At 38.3% G+C, this 19,575-nt stretch overlaps 2 protein-coding genes across 7 annotated transcripts in view; both read right to left on the bottom strand.

The window, feature by feature from the left end:
• Window positions 1–7,263, bottom strand: part of ASB9 (ankyrin repeat and SOCS box containing 9) — a 27,563-nt gene extending 20,300 nt beyond the window's left edge. Inside the window, exons 1-2 of one of the 3 annotated variants that reach the window (XM_081043924.1) lie at window positions 5,315–6,506; window positions 5,121–5,225 (exon numbers count right to left, since the gene is read on the bottom strand). The gene's annotated coding sequence lies outside the window, so the exon portion shown is untranslated. Of the gene's footprint in view, window positions 1–5,120; window positions 5,229–5,314 lie in introns of all 3 variants that reach the window. The other 2 variants (XM_081043923.1, XM_081043922.1) reach the window with 2 other exon arrangements.
• Window positions 5,121–19,575, bottom strand: part of ASB11 (ankyrin repeat and SOCS box containing 11) — a 26,839-nt gene continuing 12,384 nt past the window's right edge. The window contains exons 3-8 of one of the 4 annotated variants that reach the window (XM_081043918.1): window positions 19,104–19,211; window positions 15,683–15,833; window positions 11,511–11,645; window positions 10,178–10,369; window positions 5,315–7,532; window positions 5,121–5,225 (exon numbers count right to left, since the gene is read on the bottom strand). In XM_081043918.1, the coding sequence (XP_080900044.1) occupies window positions 7,408–7,532; window positions 10,178–10,369; window positions 11,511–11,645; window positions 15,683–15,833; window positions 19,104–19,211 (711 nt within the window). In that variant the 3' untranslated portion in view covers window positions 5,121–5,225; window positions 5,315–7,407. Of the gene's footprint in view, window positions 5,226–5,314; window positions 7,533–10,177; window positions 10,370–11,510; window positions 11,646–15,682; window positions 15,834–19,103; window positions 19,212–19,575 lie in introns of those variants that run through there. The other 3 variants (XM_081043919.1, XM_081043920.1, XM_081043921.1) reach the window with 3 other exon arrangements.

The raw sequence follows: 19,575 nt of genomic DNA, 5'->3' as shown, positions 1-19,575 counted from the left end.
TTCAAGCATATATAGCTTTCGTTAGTCACTACTGCAAATATTTCATTATTTTCCCATGACATAGGCAGAATGTTACCATTTCTTTTACGACTACAAAAATACTGCACTCAATATTTTTGTACATATGGCTTTGTGCACACGTGCAAATATTTCTGGAGGGCAGATTCTAAGGGTGAAAATGCTCATACACATGGTAATTTCTCTAGAACTAAAGACAGAATGGAGTAAAAGTCAAAATGAAAAATTCTGAATGAGTTTAGTATGAGTTTAGTACATTGCATCGATGACGATTTCCTGCCTGATATTATACTACAGTTTTACAAAGTTATTGGGGGAAACTGGGCAAAGCGATAGGGGATCTCTGTATTATTTCTTTTTTTAATTCAAGTTTATTGGTGGTGACAATTGTTAGTAAAGTTACATAGGTTTCAGATGTACAATTCTGTATTACATCAGCTATAAATCCCATTGTGTGTTCACCACCCAGAGTCAGTTCTCCTTCCATCACCATATATTTGATCCCCTTTACCCTCATCTCCCTCCCCCCATCCCCTTACCCTTTGGTAACCACTAAACTATTGTCTGTGCCTATGAGGTTTTGTTTCTCATTTGTTTGTCTTGTCCTTTGTTGTTGTCCGTTTTATATACCACATATCAGTGAAATCATATGGTTCTGTATTATTTCTTACAATTACATGTGAACCTACAATTATCTCAAAATAAATTTCAGTTTGAAAAAGGGGTTGTTCACTCGAAATTGAGATAAACACTCTCAAATTGCCCTCCCACCCTATTTGCACAATTAACCGAGAAAGCCATGAGCACACACATTGTTCACTACTCCATCAGGAAAGATTTGAAAACCAATAAAACATGTATTTGGCAGAGAGGAAGGAATTTACTCCCAACTAGACTGGATGACAAGGAGTTAACAGAAGGGCACAATGGTTCCTGGAAGCTGGAATCCATCACCATTCTTTTAGAGTAAAGTCTTCATAGTACAGCTTATTTATTTACCTTTAATTAAATTCCAAGAAGATAAGCCTTTTCCATATTCAAATTTAAGTTTATTGTCCAAAATGACAATAAAGATTTCCAGGCTGTTGCCTTAGTACCTAGTAGGGAATTAATCAGCTTTTAATCTTCTCATTATATTTATAATGCTGATCAACACTTGTGAATATTGGAAAATGGGAACTGATTTTTTTCAAATTGTTTAGCAACAGTTCTAGTCAGGAATTAGAAAACCATTACAAGAGAAGCTCATGCATTTTTAAGGATCTGTATGAGGATAAAGCTGAAATTACATGTGTATGAGCTATGATTATAGAGAAATCGTTTGACTTATGGTGAGTCATAAGACAAAAACAATCTTACCACTTGTAGACAGTCCTTGTGTGTATGTTCAGGAAACTTGGCCCAGAGTAGGTAAGAATTATGGCCTGCAGCTGCTGTAAGGCCAGCCACTCCTGTTCAAGTGCAGTCTTAACACCAGCCAGCCTCTACCCCACCCCTCACCTAGCTGTCCATTGTTGACATCACACATGGATTATGACTCTTTCCTCCTGAGGCCTTGGGGAGCCCTGAAAGTCACCTCCCATCAGTCAAAATGGGCCCAGGAGCTGAAACCTCTTGTCATTCCAGTTAGCACTTTTTTCTAGCACAAAACATTTAAAACCTAAAAGGAACACACCTTCTCTGAAAATTTGGAATGATCTGCTTTCCCTGCATATCTGTTTCAGTTGTTCTTGCATAACTGGCCCTGCATGCTGGGCTATCTGAGGTTGCTACCGTGTTTCCCTGAAAATAAGACCTAACCAGAAAATAAGCCCTAGCATGCTTTTTCAGGATGATATCCCACGAACATAAGCCCCAATGCGTCTTTTGGAACAAACCTTAATATAAGACCCAGTCTAATTTGGGGGAAAACATGGTACTTTAGAAAGCAGTCACTCATTCCTACCCCATCTAGGAGTACAATAACATTCCAACAAGGATGTATGTTTAAAAATCTGGCATAATACAGTATTCTTAAGGAAACAGGCAAATTAAAATTGAGACAGTCTATATAACAATGGGACTGGGTTCTTCAAAAATGCCAATGGCACAAAGCACAAAAGGTGGGGGTAGTCTTTCCAGATGAAAAGACTTGATAACTAAATGTGACGCATGATCCTTGACTGGATCCTTATGGGGGGAACAGGACAAAAAAGACCTCAGTGCCACCATCATGGCAACTTAAATATGAATTTATATCAGATAAGCACCTGCATTAATGTCAAACCTCCTGCATGTGATCACTGCACCACGTTACGTAGAAGGATCTCTGTGTTCCTGGGAGATGCACGCTGAGGTGCTTAGAGCAGAGCCATATGGGAGCGTGATGCAAAGGGAGAAATGTACACATTTTGCATCAAAGAGAAAAAGTTAATGCAAGTTCTATAGTCAAAACACGAGTGTATATATACGAAGCCCGCATTGCTCAATCTGTTCACAAGCTATTGTCATTCCTCAGAAGCCCAACAGCCACATGTCCCAGAACCTCAGGCTGATTAGAAATGCTGTTCTCATTGCACAAATATACAGGGTCATAAAACAAATGAGATTGTATTAAACTTTGTTGATGTTTTAGTTATCATGGGCTTTTTTCTTTAACATTGAATTTTTAAAATCCAGCATTAAAATATTTATCTGATGACTGAGTTTTTCAATGCCTCCTTACATTGCCTCATCCTAATCCTAGCCCTGGTGAAGAATCTTGGTGTCCATGGTTTACTCACAAATGGTTCATTTAGAAAATGTTGTATGTGTACTAATTATACATGGATATATATATTATATATATGTATATATTATATAGGTATGTGTATACACATGCATACACATATGTACCGCATTTCCCCGAAAATAAGACCTAGCCGGACCATCAGCTCTAATGCGTCTTTTGGAGCAAAAATTAATATAAGACCAGGTATTATATTATATTACATTATATTTTATTATATTAAAGACAGTATTATATTATATTATACCCAGCCTTATAGTATAACACCCAGTCTTTATTAGATATTATATATTACCCCATATTATATATTATATATTATATTATATTATATTATATTATATCCAGTCTTATAGTAAAATAAGATCAGGTCTTATATTAATTTTTGCTCCAAAAGACGCATTAGAGCTGATGGTCCAGCTAGGTCTTATTTTCAGGGAAACATGGTATATGTACATATACATACAAACATATGTACATATACACATACATAGAGAGATAGGCAAATGTTGCAAAATGCTAACAATTGGTGAACTGAGATGATGGATGTACAAATATTCATTGTATTATTCTTGCAATTTTTTCTGTAAGCTGGAAAATTTTCAAGATACAAAAACCTATATAATTTTACTAACCATTGTTACCCCAATAAATTTTAATTTAAAGAAAGGTTAAAAAAGAAATAACAATGGTGGAGGAAGAAAAATTAATAAATGAAAATGAAAACCTGACATCCTTTTTTTATAGGTTAAACTCACATTAAAATTTGAAGCTGTTATTCTGAGTGTGACCGTGTATTCGTCCTAGTGCACACTCTGCTAAAGGAAGATGATGATATATTCCGCATGCGAATGTCCATGCGGGAGCAGCCCCTGGCAATGATTTGTGACAGGAAAACATGAGGTTCAGAGTATTTTCCCCTGACAAGCTGTGATTATTCAACAATTCATCCCTCACCATGACAGCTTCAGGCAATGTCTCTGAAGCATCAGCTGTTTTCTTTGTGTTAAGTGTATAAAATCCTAGCAATGAACATTGTTACTAAAAAAAAACTCACCTGTAAACCTCAGGTAGATTTGACATGGCATTATTACAAATATCAGGAAGAAGAATTACTTGGGGAAAAAGTTACTTAATAAAATATTAAAAACTTAGAGATGTCGATGACATATTCAACCTTTTAAATAATTTAAAGAATTTTGAAAGAGTTGAGGCTTAAATCTTCAAGAGACACAGGCAAGCTTATTTTTTTTTAAATAACGGGTCAAGGCAGATGATGGATACAGTCTTCTATATAAAGATAAATATACAGATAAATAATGGATAGATGATAGACAGACACATGGTAGATAGATATATTAAATGTCTGTATATAGACAGATGGCATATGGATAGGTAATATTGGGTATTTGGTTATTAAAATGTATTTCCCTTAAAATGATTGTGTATATGTTTCAAATTATTTTAAACTATTATTTTAAATAGTCTCCTTAATCAGTAAATACCACTTCAAATTTATAAGAAATACTTCAAACATTTAAAAAGATTTATTAAAAAATGAAGTTCACACTAGTATTATTTATAACAAGAAATTAGAAATAATCTAAGTATCCAGCAACATGGAAATAGCTAAGGAATATGATACAACCATTTAAAAGGATACTGTAACAGGGTTTGAAACTTAGAAAATCATTATAGTATGGTTTGTGGGAAGAACAGAAATCAAAAACAGTTTTATAATAGGATCGCTATGTTAAATCAAGAAAAGAAACCAAAACCAAAACAAAACAAAACCACAATGTACTGGAAAGTCACTAATACCTTAACAGTAAAAATTAATAAATATTACATACATGAATAGTTCTTTTAAAATGCAGTCACCCCACCAGGGACCTTGCCTAATCACCTTATCTAAAATAGTAGTTCTCGCCGTCACTGTTTACCCCAATCTGCTTCATTTTTCTTATCATTTCCTGACATGATTATACGTATGTATGTTTTGCTTATTTCCTGCTGCCAACACTAACACATAAGCTTTACTAGGGCAAGGACTATGTTTATCCTTTTCACAGCCTCAATCAGTGTCTGGCACATAATAGAAGCTGAGTAAAAACATGTTGAACAAATTAATTGAGAAGTTATCCAAGAGCACTTCAAATATGATTGACATTATTAAAAAAAGCATACCATTTGGGGAATAAACCATCCCACTTTTTGTGAAAAATGAAATAATCTATAATAGTGTCAAGAATCCCCAAAAGCAAGCAATTATAATCTCATATAAACCAGATGATTCGTCTGATGGTCTAATTCTAGTTTGATGAGATGTGGGACTCACAGGGAAGTGAAAGACTAGCTCCTGTCCAATCTCTACATTCATAAATCATGAAACATCGCAGTAACTCCAAGATGCAGGGATTGAGACCTGTTCTGTATCCACATCCTTCTGGAACGAAAAGGATCGGTTCTGGGACTCAGTTCAGGATTAAAGAACACCCTCCCCCCCAAACACACACACACACACATTCTTACCAGACTGGTGGGGTCCATACGAAGCATTTGTGAAATCCATAGTCGGCAGTTTCAGGAAGAGGAGGAAACAGCAGGATTCCCAAGTTCCTTGGGCCTACAGGCAGACTGAGTATCATAGGACATCCTGGGGCTTAACAGAGAGCTCAGACATTCAGCAAGATGCAGGATGACCAAAAAAATGCCCTCAGCAGAACACTTTGAAGATAGATAGCCTCCAATTCTTGAACGTTCTATAATATGCGTTTGAATTTATCAGTATTTTCCTTTAAAGTGACTGCCTTTGATATCATGCTTCGAAAACACCTTCCCTTTCAGGTATATTCTGAACATTTTATTCTAGTATTTATAGCATCGTTTAAAAACTTTTAACATTTAAAAAACTAGATTTGTTTTTGAAATATGATGTAAAATAAGAATTTAACCTTTTCCCCAAATAGTTAACTAATTAAGGTTAACTTATTTGAAGTTCCAAAGTTGTGAAAATGAGAAAAAGGTCTAGAATAGTGCTAACAGAAATATGATGCTACCGACATGTATAATTTCAAATTGTATTGTAGTCACATTTCAAAAGTAAAATGGGGAAATAATTTTAATAATACATTTTAGTTAACCTAATACATTCAAAATATTGTCATTTCAATGTGTAATCAACACGAAAATAATAAAATAATTCATATTTTTTGTACTGAATCTACACGTGGTGTGTATTTTAGACTCACAGCACATCTCCATTCATCCTAGCCACATTTCAACTGCTCAGTAGCCACATGTGGTGAGTGGCTTCCATATTGAACAGCACAGGTTTAGAGCAGTTCTCTCTCTCAGCACTACAGACATTTGGACCTGACAATTCTTTGCTATAGGGAGCTGCCCCGTGCCTTCTAAAATGATCAGCTGCACCTCTGACCTCCACACACTGCATGTCAGTAGCACCCGTCCCTTAGTTGTTGCAACCAAAAGGGCTCCAGACTTTGCCAAATGTACCTGAGGGGGGTGGAGGTAGGGTACAACTGTCCCCAGTTGAGAATCAAAAGTCTACAAAAACTGGAAAAATAATACATGTTTGGAACAAATCATAGGATCATCTGAGAGAAAGTGTTCTTTTTAGAAGCTAATATCACTATAGTCACTAAACCATGACAGAAGTACTTACAATAATTAAAAGTCTATCCAATTTTCATGTCCCAAATTCACAAAAAGGAGGAGAAGGGATTGCAGAAGGGGAAGGGGCTGGGAAGAAGAAAAAGGAGAGGTAGGAGAAGAGAAAAAAGAAGGAGAGGAAGGCTGTTTATCGAGTATACCTTTGTGCTTATTTTGGGCTCCTACTCACAGAAATAATATTGACCCAGCATTGAGCCCATCTCGGTGATTGGCATAAACATGTAATTATTTGAAAAACCCTGGGACTCTTGACTTTGCAAATAAATTGACAGATGCTTGGGTTCTATCAAACCGTGCCTGGGGGAGTGCCCAGGGTCTACTTCAAAGAACAGCATCTAATATCGAAAGTGATGAGCGACAGACCCCACCCTCCAGGTGAGCTAATTTCTTCCAACATCTCTCTTATCAACCAGAACGTCAGTAACCGGATATCTCGACTGTGATGTTTTTAAAGTATTTAGCATTTTTATATATATAAAAAAGGCAAGGAAATCACAATTACAGCAGAGATTTATTCATAGGAGGAAAGAAAGGGGGAAGGAGGGAGGAACTAAATCAGAAACAAATCTTGAAATACTTAGATTCATCATAATCTTATTCACCCAGATTTACATGTGTCTGCATGCTGTTCAGAATGGTGACCCTTAAATAACTGAAGGTCATGAGCCTTTAAAAATAACTTGTTTTCACTCTACTAACAGTTTTAAAAAGTTTCTTAACACTGAGAGCTAAAAAGGAAATGTTTCTGAGAACATTAAACTAACCAGGAGTTTTCACTCCCCAAGTATAACGATTCATCAGGAATTTACTCTAACTGGCTTAGCTCATTTGAAGATACTGAGAGTGTAGCTGTTGAGTGTCTACACTAGGTACGCCAGGTACAGCAGGCAACAACCTGATTATTTCCAAGAACTTCCCATGGACAGTTGGGACTACCGGTAGAGGAGGAATCTTTGCAGTGGCTCTGGCAGATGTAGCTTGTGGATGGTTTGATGACATGTTCGACCCAAACACTTCCGGACACACAGGCGGCAGAGCTGGGCAAGAGCAGGCGGGCCTGAGGAAGGAATTAAAATGGCGTGAACCTCATGACAGTGGGGAGGGTTTGAGGGGGTGAAGGGGAGACCTGAGGACTGGAAGAGGTTGAAACTTTCTAAAAACTTAAGATAGATCTGTATAGGAATTAGAGAGTCAGGTAGAGACACGCAATACACACAGGGATCCCGGTTTGCCTCTTGGACGGCGACATGTTTCTTTCGTTGAGTCTCCAATAGTATTGCATTGATATTGAAGAATGATGCCAACCAGAGGCACATTAGAAATGAAGTGTGAGGTCTAAAGGGAATGCACTTTATTCATGTACCACATATGCCAATGGAGGTGATACACTGACTGAAAAGAAAACACAAATGGAGCACTGGACATGCAGGACCCCAAGATAGAGCTGCAGAGGGAGGGACAACTGGCAACAGAGTGTCAGCAGGAAGCCCGGCCTATGTGATCAGAGGCAGTGCCACGAGAGATGGGGGCGGGGGGCCTGGCACTCAGGCCTCAGGGTCCTCCTGGACTGCCTGGCTCTAGCTGCCCAGGAGGCAGTGCTGGCTGGGTCCCGACTCGCACTCGGAGGGCCCTCCATTCTCTCAAGGATCCCAGCTCAATAGAGGATCTGGAGAAAGGACCCAATTCACTTAGACCCCATTATATCCTGAACCTCCATCTCATGGAGTCTCACAGAGTCATCATACCCACGGCTTTGAGTGGCTTTAAGCCCTAAAGGAAAGTAAACTAACAAGAGGCCAAAATATGAGGGAGTAGGATGAATGAGCTTTGGGCTGGACTACGCTATACAGGATATTTGTAATGTCCTACTATTTCCAAACCTGACTCTATCTGTAAAGATCTCTTCAAGTAGACCCGTGTAATTACTGGACTATACAAAGCTTTCCTTTTCAAGAATATCCTACTGTAACAGCATCTTGCACCCCATGAGAAATGGTGGACTGCATGTACAAACAGCCAGATAACACACGTATTGATATTTCCAAGGAGCATCCGTGTGATAGAAAGCTACCTGGAGGAACAAACAATCGCCCTTAGTTAAAATCCTGGGAAGCAAGAATGGAAAGCATCCCTACCTGTCACCCAACTAAAGCTCCTCTGGAAACAGTAATGCAGCAAATTGTTCAGTTTGCCTAGACTAGTTCAGACACCAGAGTGAACTCTGACACAGCTGGTATTCATCCTTCTAGAGCAAGCGGCTGTTATGTATGAAGACAGAGGAACTTGCTTATAAGTAATACAAATCCTGGACCTGGAAACATTTTTTTTGGTTTGTTTGTTTGTTTTGTTTTGTTTTGTTTAATTTATTTGGGTGCTTTGATGGAAGAGGACATGTGACAACTGCTATAAACCATATTCTCAGGTAATAGTTGGAAAGTACCTGGTATGTATTTCCAAGCTGTGGACTGGTAAGAAAGATCCTGATTCTTTAAGTGGAGGTTCAAATACAAGAACAATCATGAATGACAGGCTACTGGAAATAATCTAGACCAGTGGAACTCAAAGTGTGACCTCAGACCAGCAGCATCAGCAACACCTGGGAACATGATGGACATGCAGAATCAGAATCTGAATCAGAATCTGCATTTTAATGAGATCCCCTGGTGATTCCTGTGCTCCTTGAAGCTTAAGAAGCACTGACCTAGAGAGTATTCTGAAAAGCACTGAACCAAGCATTCCACTCGGAAGGTATGTGAGACATGGGGGTGGTTTCACAAAATGGAACTGGTGAATTAAAGAAAACATTTTTCCACTAGAAACTGTTTCAGAAGATTCAGGATTAGGCCATGATAATATTCTGGGATCAGAATGCTTGGTTAGGATCCTGGTTCTGCTGCTCAGAGGCCATGTGACCTTCTGCAAGCCCATCTCTTCATGTTTCTCTTTTCCCATTAACTGGGATAGCACCAGCTACTGTAAAGTTCTTGCTGCCTTAACGTTTTAACAATTCAAGGAGGGGCGCCCAGTTAGCTCAGTTGTTTAGAGCGTGGTGCTACTAACACCAATGTTGCCGGTTCAATCCCCACATGGGTCACTGTGAGCTGCGCCCTCCAGTGCCTGACACACGTAAAGATGAATAATTACTATTATCATTAATATTCTCCCGAGTGTACAAATGATCAATATACGCTCTGATAATGTTCTCTTTCTGTATGGTCATAACATGGCTCTCTTTTGAATTTGGAATACAGAGCATTTTGGAGACAACGGGCAACTTCACCATTTAGTCTACTTTCTGAAATACACACTCGCATCCACTTTATCATCTCACTCAAGTATTTCTAACTTCCCCTGAATCGCCTCCAGCTATTACAAAGCAGAGTTTGGAATGTTCAATTGTATGCTTAGGCCAGAAGAGATGTGGCAGTTCAACATTTTCATGGTAAAAACAAAGTTCTCTGATTATTTTCTTGTTATGGAAAATACAAAGCAACATAGCAGTTGTACGTAAATACCCTTTGGTTATAAGTGAATATATACAGCATAGAAAATCCCATCTCAGTGATGCTAGGACTTGCCACCTCCTGTCAGTTCCAATTACAAAGAGAAAAGGAAAAAGGTGAGAAAGTCCAGAGACAAGACAGAAAGAAGAGAGAGCAGATGTGCTTATGGAAAAGACATGACCACCCAGTCCTTCCTTACCTTCCCGGAGCAGGAGCGCCTGCTCAACGCTGCTTTTCGGGGCCGCCAGATCAAGTGCACTTTTGCCCTGAGCGTTTCTGCACTTCAAGTTAGCCCCGTAGTCTGTTAGAAGGTGGATGACTTCCCCACTGGACTGCCTGGCTGCAGCATGGAGGGGGGTGTCTAGCCACTGGCCGTGCTCAACACTGGCTCCTTAACAAAGCAGATGGCCACAATTCAACACCAAATGTTAAACGTAGAAACATAGTGAACTTAAAATCTAGTAGCTGTAGATAAAGATATCTTAAATGCCATGACATATTTGACAAATATCTGAAAATGTGACGTAAGTTTTGAACCTCAGCAATGTCCATTAAGACAATTTCAAAATATTTTGCAAGAAAAGTAAATAAAAAATATTTTAGTCATTTGAAATACTTTACTTCCTTTCCCATATGAACTTTGTGACATACAAAATTAGGTATTTGCAGCTCTTTTTACACAGTTATTTTATTTTTTGGCAAAGGATAAAGCTACTTAGTATTTAGTATTAGGATAAAGTTTATTTAGTATTTATATTATTCAGGGCTCACAAAAAAAGATTTCTGAATTACTACAGAGAGTAGTATATGATGGCAGATTGAAAAAGCAAGAAAAATCTTGGAGATAAAAATTCTTATTTAAAGGTTCTTACTATAATCTCCACCTTTATGCCAGTGGCTAATTTGGGGGAATCTTTAAACAATAGTTTCAAGACATTTCACCTTTCCCTGGACTCTGTTTCAATACATGCCTTTTAGAATTAAAAAAAAAAAATTACTAAATAACTTAGCAGGATTGATCTAAAGTAGTCTATGGCAAACGTCTGTTGTTTTTACTATCCAGCATCTTCCTGGTAACCACATCTAGATTTCCTCTGGGGAACCATCCCCTGTGATTCCCAGTTCATGTGTTTCCAGTGAAGCCCAACAGCTGCAGTGTAGACTGAAATCTAGGCCTAAGCCAATTAGTGCAATGTATTCCCTTGGCCACCATGATTGGTCAGACGTGAGCATGTGACTCAAAAAGAGCCAAGGAAATACAATTGTTTTTTTCCCCTAGGACTTATGGGAAAGAGACTCTTGCTCTCCCTGGAGACCACCAAGGAGACCCATACCAAGTAAATGGAGCCAATATCAAAGGAAGCAGAACTGAAATATATACACACTCATTCCCTGGAGAACTTCTGTTTTAAGCATTCAAGCATCAAATGCTGTCAGAATTTTGTCCAGCCTGACGAGAATTTCATCTTTGAAGCCATGGAAAACCAACAAGGGCAATAGGTTCTTCTTATGACAAGATTTCTGGAAGTTACCTAATTCTAGAAGTTTCTTCACACAGTCTACCCTTTGGTGGGTGCAGGCCACATATAGGGGAGTTCCAAGCTGAGGCACTTCTTGGTCAATGTTAACGTTATTTGCCAACAGAATCTCCATGCACTCTCTATGACCTGGTGGAACACAAGATAATCCGAGTCAAATAAGGGAAATATTGACTATTCACAGAATTATACGATTGCTTATCTGGAATGGGCTTTAGAAATAAGACTTTTTTTTTAAATTAAAGTTTATTGGGGTGACAATGGTTAGTAAAGTTACATAGGTTTCAGGTGTACAATTCTGTATTACATCATCTATAAATCCCATTGTGTGTTCACCACCCAAAGTCAGTTCTCCTTCCATCATCATCTATTTGATCCCCCTTACCCTCATCTACTACCCTCCTCCCCCCTTACCCTCTGGTAACCACTAAACTAATGTGTGTGCCTAGGAGTTTTTGTTTCTTCGTTTGTCTTGTTCCTTTGTTGTTTTTAGTTTTATATACCACACATCAGTGAAATCATATGATTCTTGACTTTTTCTGACTTATTTCGCTTAGTAAAATAATCTCAAGATTCAGCCACATTGTCGCAAATGGTACTTTTTCATCTTTTCTTTTTTTTTTAAATTTATTGGGGTGACAATTGTTAGTAAAGTTACACAGATTTCAGGTGTACAATTCTGTATTACATCATCTATAAATCCCATTGTGTGTTCACCACCCAGAGTCAGTTCTCCTTCCATCACCATATATTTGATCCCCCTTCTTTCATCTTTTCTTATGGCGCAATAGTATTTAGTATTCCATTGTGTATATATACCACATCCTCTTTATCCAATCATCTATCGAAGGACATTTTGGTTGTTTCCATGTCTTGGCCACCGTAAACAAAGCTGCAATGAACATTGGAGCACACGTGTCTTGATGTATAAATGTTTTCAGATTTTTGGGGGGGTAGATACCCAGGAGAGGGATTGCTAGGTCATATGGTAATTCTATTCTTAATTTTTTTGAGGAACCTCCACACTGCCTTCCATAGACCTAAATATAAGACCTGAAACAATAAACTGCATAAAAGAAAACATAGGTACTAAACTTACGGACCTTGAGTTCAAAGAGGATTTTATAAATTTGACCTCAAAGGTAAGGGAAGTAAAAGCTAAAATAAATGAATGGGACTATATCAAACTAAAAAGCTTCTGCACAGCAAAAGAAACCATGCACAAAAAGAAGAGGCAACGAACTGAAAAGGAGAAGATTTTTGCAAACAATGCCTCTGGTAAGGGGCTAATATCCAAAATATACAAGGAACTCATGCAACTCAACAATAATAAAAACAAACAGCCCAATTGAAAAATGGGCAGAGGACCTGAAGAGACACTTCTCCAAAGAGGACATACAGATGGCCAATAGACTTTTTTTAAACAGAAAATATATATATATATATATATATATATATATATATATATATATATATATATATATATATATATTTTTTTTTTTTTTTTAATCTTAGAAATCTATAAAATAAAACCATTAGAAAGGGAAGCACGCCCATGCTTTCCCCACTTAAATTCCTCTTTGGAGCCTTTGAGGTACCTCCAACTAAATTAAGGGCTCTGAGGAGCACAGCTGAAATCCTCTAGTTTACAAATGGAAGCTTCAAGACCTAGGGGGTAAATGACTCATCCTATTACTGTGTTTCCCCGAAAATCAGACCTAGCCAGACAATCAGCTCTAATGCATCTTTTGGAGCAAAAATTAATATAAGACCCGGTATTATATTATATTACATTACATTACATTATATTATATTATACCCGGTCTTATAGTAAAATAAGACTGGATCTTATATTAATTTTTGCTCCAAAAACCACATTAGAGCTGATTGTCCGGCTAGGTCTTATTTTCGGGGAAACACGGTATTACTCTGAAAAGCCAGTGCTCAAATCCAAAGCCCAGCCCTGATCCCCCTCATTACAAATCTCTCATTCTCTTCTTCGCCCATGCATACAAGATTGGGTGTATGGCCGCACCAGGCAGTAAAACCTCCTTATTTTGGTTAACCTGGAAGATACCTATGAGAATTAGTTAAATTTCTCAAGTATAGAATATATTTAAATGTACTTTCAAATTTAACAGCTAACAAGAACTGTGCAACAAGTATTCTCCTTAGAGAGTTTGCCCAATGAATAGATAGACATGGTTAATTTGCAGCATATGAATGATTTTGTTCAGGAGCAAATGCTTGAGGTATCAATGGGAGCTTGTAAAGAGTTTGTTCTCTTTGAAGATTTAAATGTTTCCTTAAAAAAACCTTATCATTTCTGATGAACTTAACCAATCATTTCTTTATAGACAGCATAAAAGTAAGCTTCATCTCAAACCTGCTTGATTTATCACAAATTCTGATTAAAATGTACAAATAAGGATTCTGTGGATTCAAACTATTTGCTCACATAAGTAAATGTTCTACCTGGATTTAGCATCGATATGTCAAAGTATTGATCAGACTGACCCAGGTTACTCATAGAGGTTGAAAGCTGTACGAATCTAGAAATAATATCTAATCAGTACCTAAAACTTCCTAGCAAATACAGGTATCTAATAAATATTTGTGAGTAACTCCTGTCTTTTTTTCTTTTTGGCAGAAGAAACTGAGCCTAGTTTGAGTTAAATTTAAGTATTCTCAGGAAGTTTAAAAAATGAATATATACCTGAAACTAATATAAAAAATAAATAAAATTTTTAAAAATTAAAAAAGAATATATAAAAGTCAAATGATTAGCACTAATGTAACAATATGTAAAATAATGAATTTGCTATTCATACTTCCATTCTGTGATATCTGGTCCCTAACACACTTTGATGATACAGAAAAAAATGTGAAATGACACACGAATTCATGTGTTTATGATAAGTGCATACACACACACACACACACACACACACACACACACACACACATATATAGTAGGCACACAGATACCAAATACTCCATATATAACCATCCAAGCACTACAGAATTACTCAGGTAATTCAAGCCATTCCCAATATTCATCCATTTTTAAATGTTCAGGTGAAATGCAAATAATAGATTCATTATTACTTCAAATCCATATTAAAACAATTTTAAAGACTTTTATATCATTTCCAAAGTAGATTGTTTCCCTACAACTTAAAAGACTTACTTGAAGTTTGGGAAATGGCCAACATCAGTTATTAATCAATAATTGTTTATTAAATATGTATAAGACATCAAAACCATAGATACATTGAGATTTGGGTCTAAAGCAATCCATTCCAAAAAAATTACCAAGTGACATGTTTAATAACCTGGGGCAAATCTTTCACTATTGCCTTCTGAAAAAAAGACTTTCATCCCCAATTATACCAGCTGGGTAACACAGAAATGTTGCTCTTTAGGCATGACCTTTGACAAATGGCCTTGGCCTTGCAATGGCACCTTCTTGTTCATGTCTAGTCTATGCATATAATTTTTAAATTCCTTAATGTTACTCTTTTCCCTCATTTCAAAAGTAACTGAGAACACAGGAAACTAGAGTCAATTTCAAGGTTTCCAGTGCCATGCTTTTTAAATTTGCACCTTTTTTTTTTCCAATAACTATGTAATGACCCTGAAGTCATCAGCTCATCTAGAGTGTACTGCCTGTTATGGACAATTATGTTTAATCTTTCATTAGAGAGACTATCAGCCTTCGCTTTCAGACATTTTCATAATTTATTTTTATGTTAGTGGTTGATATTTTATGGGCTTGGGGATGAGCTATTCTTTTCTAGTAAGGACAGTGACATAAGCACAGTGCAACTCATAGAAGTCACCTCTGCAGTCTTGACTGCACCAGCTGCCACCAAAACACCATCAAAGAGCCTCAACAACGGCCTGCTGAGAGACTGTCCCAGGAAATGGGACAGCTGAGACACAAAGCCGTTCCCAGGTTATGGAAAGAGGTGTTTCGTGCCCCAGTGGTATTTCCTGAAGATTTAGGCAAACTGAAGTTGCTGCTGTGGGATTTCTAAGGCACACACAGTAGTCTACTGGTGAAGAAGGTCTGGGCGATCCTTGCATGGTGAACACTGTATCGCTGATTCATGCAGATTGGAGAGAGTCCCCCAGCGTTCTGTGTAATGTCATGGCTCATTTACCTCTCTTCACTGCCTCATGGATGGGGGAAGCCAGGTGCACCTCGAGCTGGGCCTTGGCTCCAAACTCCAGCAGCACGTTGACACACGCTGCACTGCCACTGCAGCAAGCGTTGAAGAGGGGCGTGGCTCCATGAACCGTCACTCCATTGACCTAATGATGGGCAAAGACAGACGCAGAGGATTTGCTAATTCTTTGTCACCATCTCCAAGTTGCATTCCTGTATATCTGCCTGGAGAAATTTCCCATGCTGGTGAATGAGCAAGGAAACGCTACATCATTACAGCACCATGTTATTTGGGCACCAGTAGCCTATCAACTCTCACCTATAAATGACATTTCAAATGGGGCAAAATCGGACAAAGCTTTTCAAATGCATTCATGGGTATTCCAGAGCTTCTTAGGAGCCTCCTAATCATTGACGAGCAGTCCTCTATGGTGGTTAAGAACATGGCCTATGGAATCATTAGCTTGGATTCAAATCCAGCTCTCGTTCTCTTTTATTTGTTCAGAGATCTTGGTTAGGATACTAACTTTGTGCCTTGGTTTCCATATCTGTAAAGTGAGGATCATAAAAGAATGTATGTACCTTGTGAGGTTATTGAGTGGATCAAGTGTTTTACTATATGTTAAACACTTAGAACATTGCCTGGTGCCCAGTAGACACTCAAGAAACATTTAGAGCAACAATTATTTCCATTAATATGGAGCTGACTGCCCCTCTCAATCATGAACAAACATGGCAGAAACCAAAAGTATTAGAGAAACCAGCTAGCTTAAGGTCCCCAAATCTGTGCTTAGAAGACAATTTCCTTGGCAGTTCCCCATGTTCTGCCTTTCTTGATACAAATTTCCTTTCTGGACTATTATAATCCATACAAATTACATATGCCAGCAGTGACTCCTAAAGAGATCGTGACCAAGCCAAAGGCACAAAGAAAACAGTTAGCAACATGGTATCTCCAACCATCCTCAGTGCCTTCTAGGGCTATGAGAGGCTATAGGAACAAGCCTGGCTGGGAGGCATCGTTGAGTACTATCAATAGATTGGAAAGAACGTTGGAGGAACAAGGCATTCTGGGGGGGAGGTTCTGATTGGATTGAAATGTGGGACAATTTGGGCCTGATGTCAAACTGTGTCACCTCAGCAACTAAGGATATATGCTTGTGATAATCAGGACCCCAAATTTCCTTCTTTCAGAGACGAAAAAGATATTTCTCCACAGTGCCAGGATAGCCCCATTAAATTGGAAAGCTAAAGATGAGATGCTAAGATGGCAGAGACAGAAAGGACAGGGAAAAATGTGTGTAAATGTATACATTCTAGGGATTTCTAACCTATTTCCATAAAATATTTGCCATAAAAAATATTTGGTGGAACTGGTTTGATTTGTTTTTACTAAGTATTATCCTCTTCCTCAGTCCAGGAAGTCTTCTAATTTGATTTCCTGTAAGTTTCTCTGTCACTTCAGTTCAGCATTATTCAGCATCTATTAGGTGCCAATTTTGCAAACAAAGATGGATAAGACAACCCCCAGGCAAACAAAAATCCATCTATAACTTTGGACTCCCCAAAAACTTAACTACTAATAGCCTACTGTTGACTGGAAGCCTCACTGATAACAAATAGTCAATTCACATATTTTGTGTGTTACATGTATTATGCACTGTATTCTTACAATAAAGAAAGCTAGAGGAAAGAAAATGTTAAGGAAATCATATGGAATAGGTTAAATAGGTTGAATTCCACCAGAAAAGACAAACAGAAGAAGAGATCATTTTGATATAACAATAAATGTTTTAGATCACTATAGGAACAGGCCAAAGGAGAGCACAGACTTAAGAAACATTTAGGAAGTAAAATTAGCAGAATGTTGTGATTAATTAGGTGAGGAGATGGAAGAAATAGGATGATCCCAGGTTTGGGGTTTCGGAAACCAGGAATCTGTTTCACCTGGTTTCTGAGACTGGGAATCCAAGAGGAGCTGGGAGTCCCAGAGGGAAGAATATGATAAGCACGGTTTTGGATGCACTGGGTTTGAGGTATCCATGAGACCGTCAATTTTGAGGAATGTTCTACTGATTGACCAACTTTCCTCTTGTTTCTTCTCTCATTCTGAGGTAAATGTTAAATAATATCGTATGTATCGACTGTTCCCTCATAAAATTGCCAAAGACAAGGGACCATGTCTCACTCTTTGTACCCAGAAAACGTCCCAGAGTTGTACCAGCACACTCCTCTACAACCTGATGTTGTCTGATATTTCCCACTCACAGTCTGCCTGTGACTCCAGTCATCTAGCTTGAAAGGAAATGGTGCTCCCCCCAAAGGAATTGGCGCTCCCCCAACCTTGCTCTCATCATTACATGTGAGTTGACTAAGTTGTAACTTAAATAAGCACTGCCTAATGAAAATACACAACCACGATGGCATCGGGAAAATCACTTTGCCCACAGAAGACTGATATTCAGTCCAACACGTAGAAACCCAACTTCCATATAAAATGCAAAGAAAATCTTCATTAAGCCCTTAAATACCCTGTAGCTCATGAAACAAAGAATGCAAAGACTGAGTTTAAAAACAGCGGCTCAGTGGCTCAGGTGGTTGGAGTGCCGTGCTCCTAACGCAGAAGGCCACGGGTTCGAGTCCCACATGGGCCAATGAGCTGCGCCCTCTATAGCTAAGATTGTGAACAATGGCTCAACCTGGAGCTGGGCAGCTAGAGGACTGTATGAGCTGCAGTGTGAGGCTTGAATCGGAGTTGGGGGAGAGAGGGAAAAAAATTAGCAACAAAACAGTATCTGGCAACTAAATAAATGTCATTGAGATTTTCAAAAGTTTTAATTTTATAAGTTATTCTGATATCTGATTACATACAGCACCTCAGTCACTCCTTGAAGGAGAGAATTTAAAAATAAGATGAAGTTAATTTTGTAGGTTTTTGCAAAGTTATTAATTAGAAGCTCATTTGCTTTAATAATTTAAGCAAATAATAAATAATAAAAATTATTTATTAGAAGCTCATTTGCTTTAATAATTTGCTCAATAGAAAGAGTTCTTCATTTTGGGTTTTCAATTAAGAGTGTTTTTTTGTTCTTTCAGAATGTGTTCTTTCTAACGTTTTACAATAAAATTTCCAAGATCAGTTTTCAAATTACTTTAGTTCAACTGATTTTTTTAAAGTTAGCATCACAATTTTGAAAGATTTCTGTGCATTACCTCATCTGAATGTTCACAAGTGGGCATGGAGCCTGCAGGGAGGAGCAAGCAGCAGTGTCTTCCAGACCATTCAGGAATGTGGACGTGGATGGGGCCAGACCTGTGTTACCTACAGCACGCAACCAGTCTGGAAGATCATGTCTCTCTAGATGGTAGCAGCTGCACTTGGGCAGACAGACCTGCAGGTCAGGGGCGGTACTCACGTGTGCACCATTTTCCAACAAGGCTTTAGCGCAGGCCACGTGACCTCCAAGGCATGCCTCATGGAGAGAAGAGACCCGGTTAATTGTCACGAGGTTCACATTGACACCCTACAATTTGGAGAGAAGTCAGTTAAAGGTAAAGACTGCATTAACAATATCAATGAAAGCAACGCTGTTCGAGCTGTTCCTGTCGGCCTGTGGGAATCGCATAGAAAGTAGTGACCACGACCGGGGAATCTAAATATGGTGTGGGGAGCCTTGAATTCATGTATTTACCAAATGCTTATTCAGCATTCTGGGCCAGGCAATGTTAGTACTTGGGTCTTCAAAGCTTATGACATAGGTCTCTCTCCTCTAAGAACCTAGTGGGGAAACAGAAACGGGGGGGGGGGGGGGGGGGGAGGGGCGGGAGGGGAACAGCATGAATACATTGCTATACTGGAATATACTCCTATACATATTCAAATTTCAG

Source organism: Rhinolophus hipposideros, assembly GCF_964194185.1.
Source record: "Rhinolophus hipposideros genome assembly, chromosome: X".
NCBI lineage: Eukaryota > Metazoa > Chordata > Mammalia > Chiroptera > Rhinolophidae > Rhinolophus > Rhinolophus hipposideros.
The sequence above is the reverse complement of the archived record's forward strand: the minus strand, read 5'-3'. Positions and strand labels throughout refer to the sequence as shown.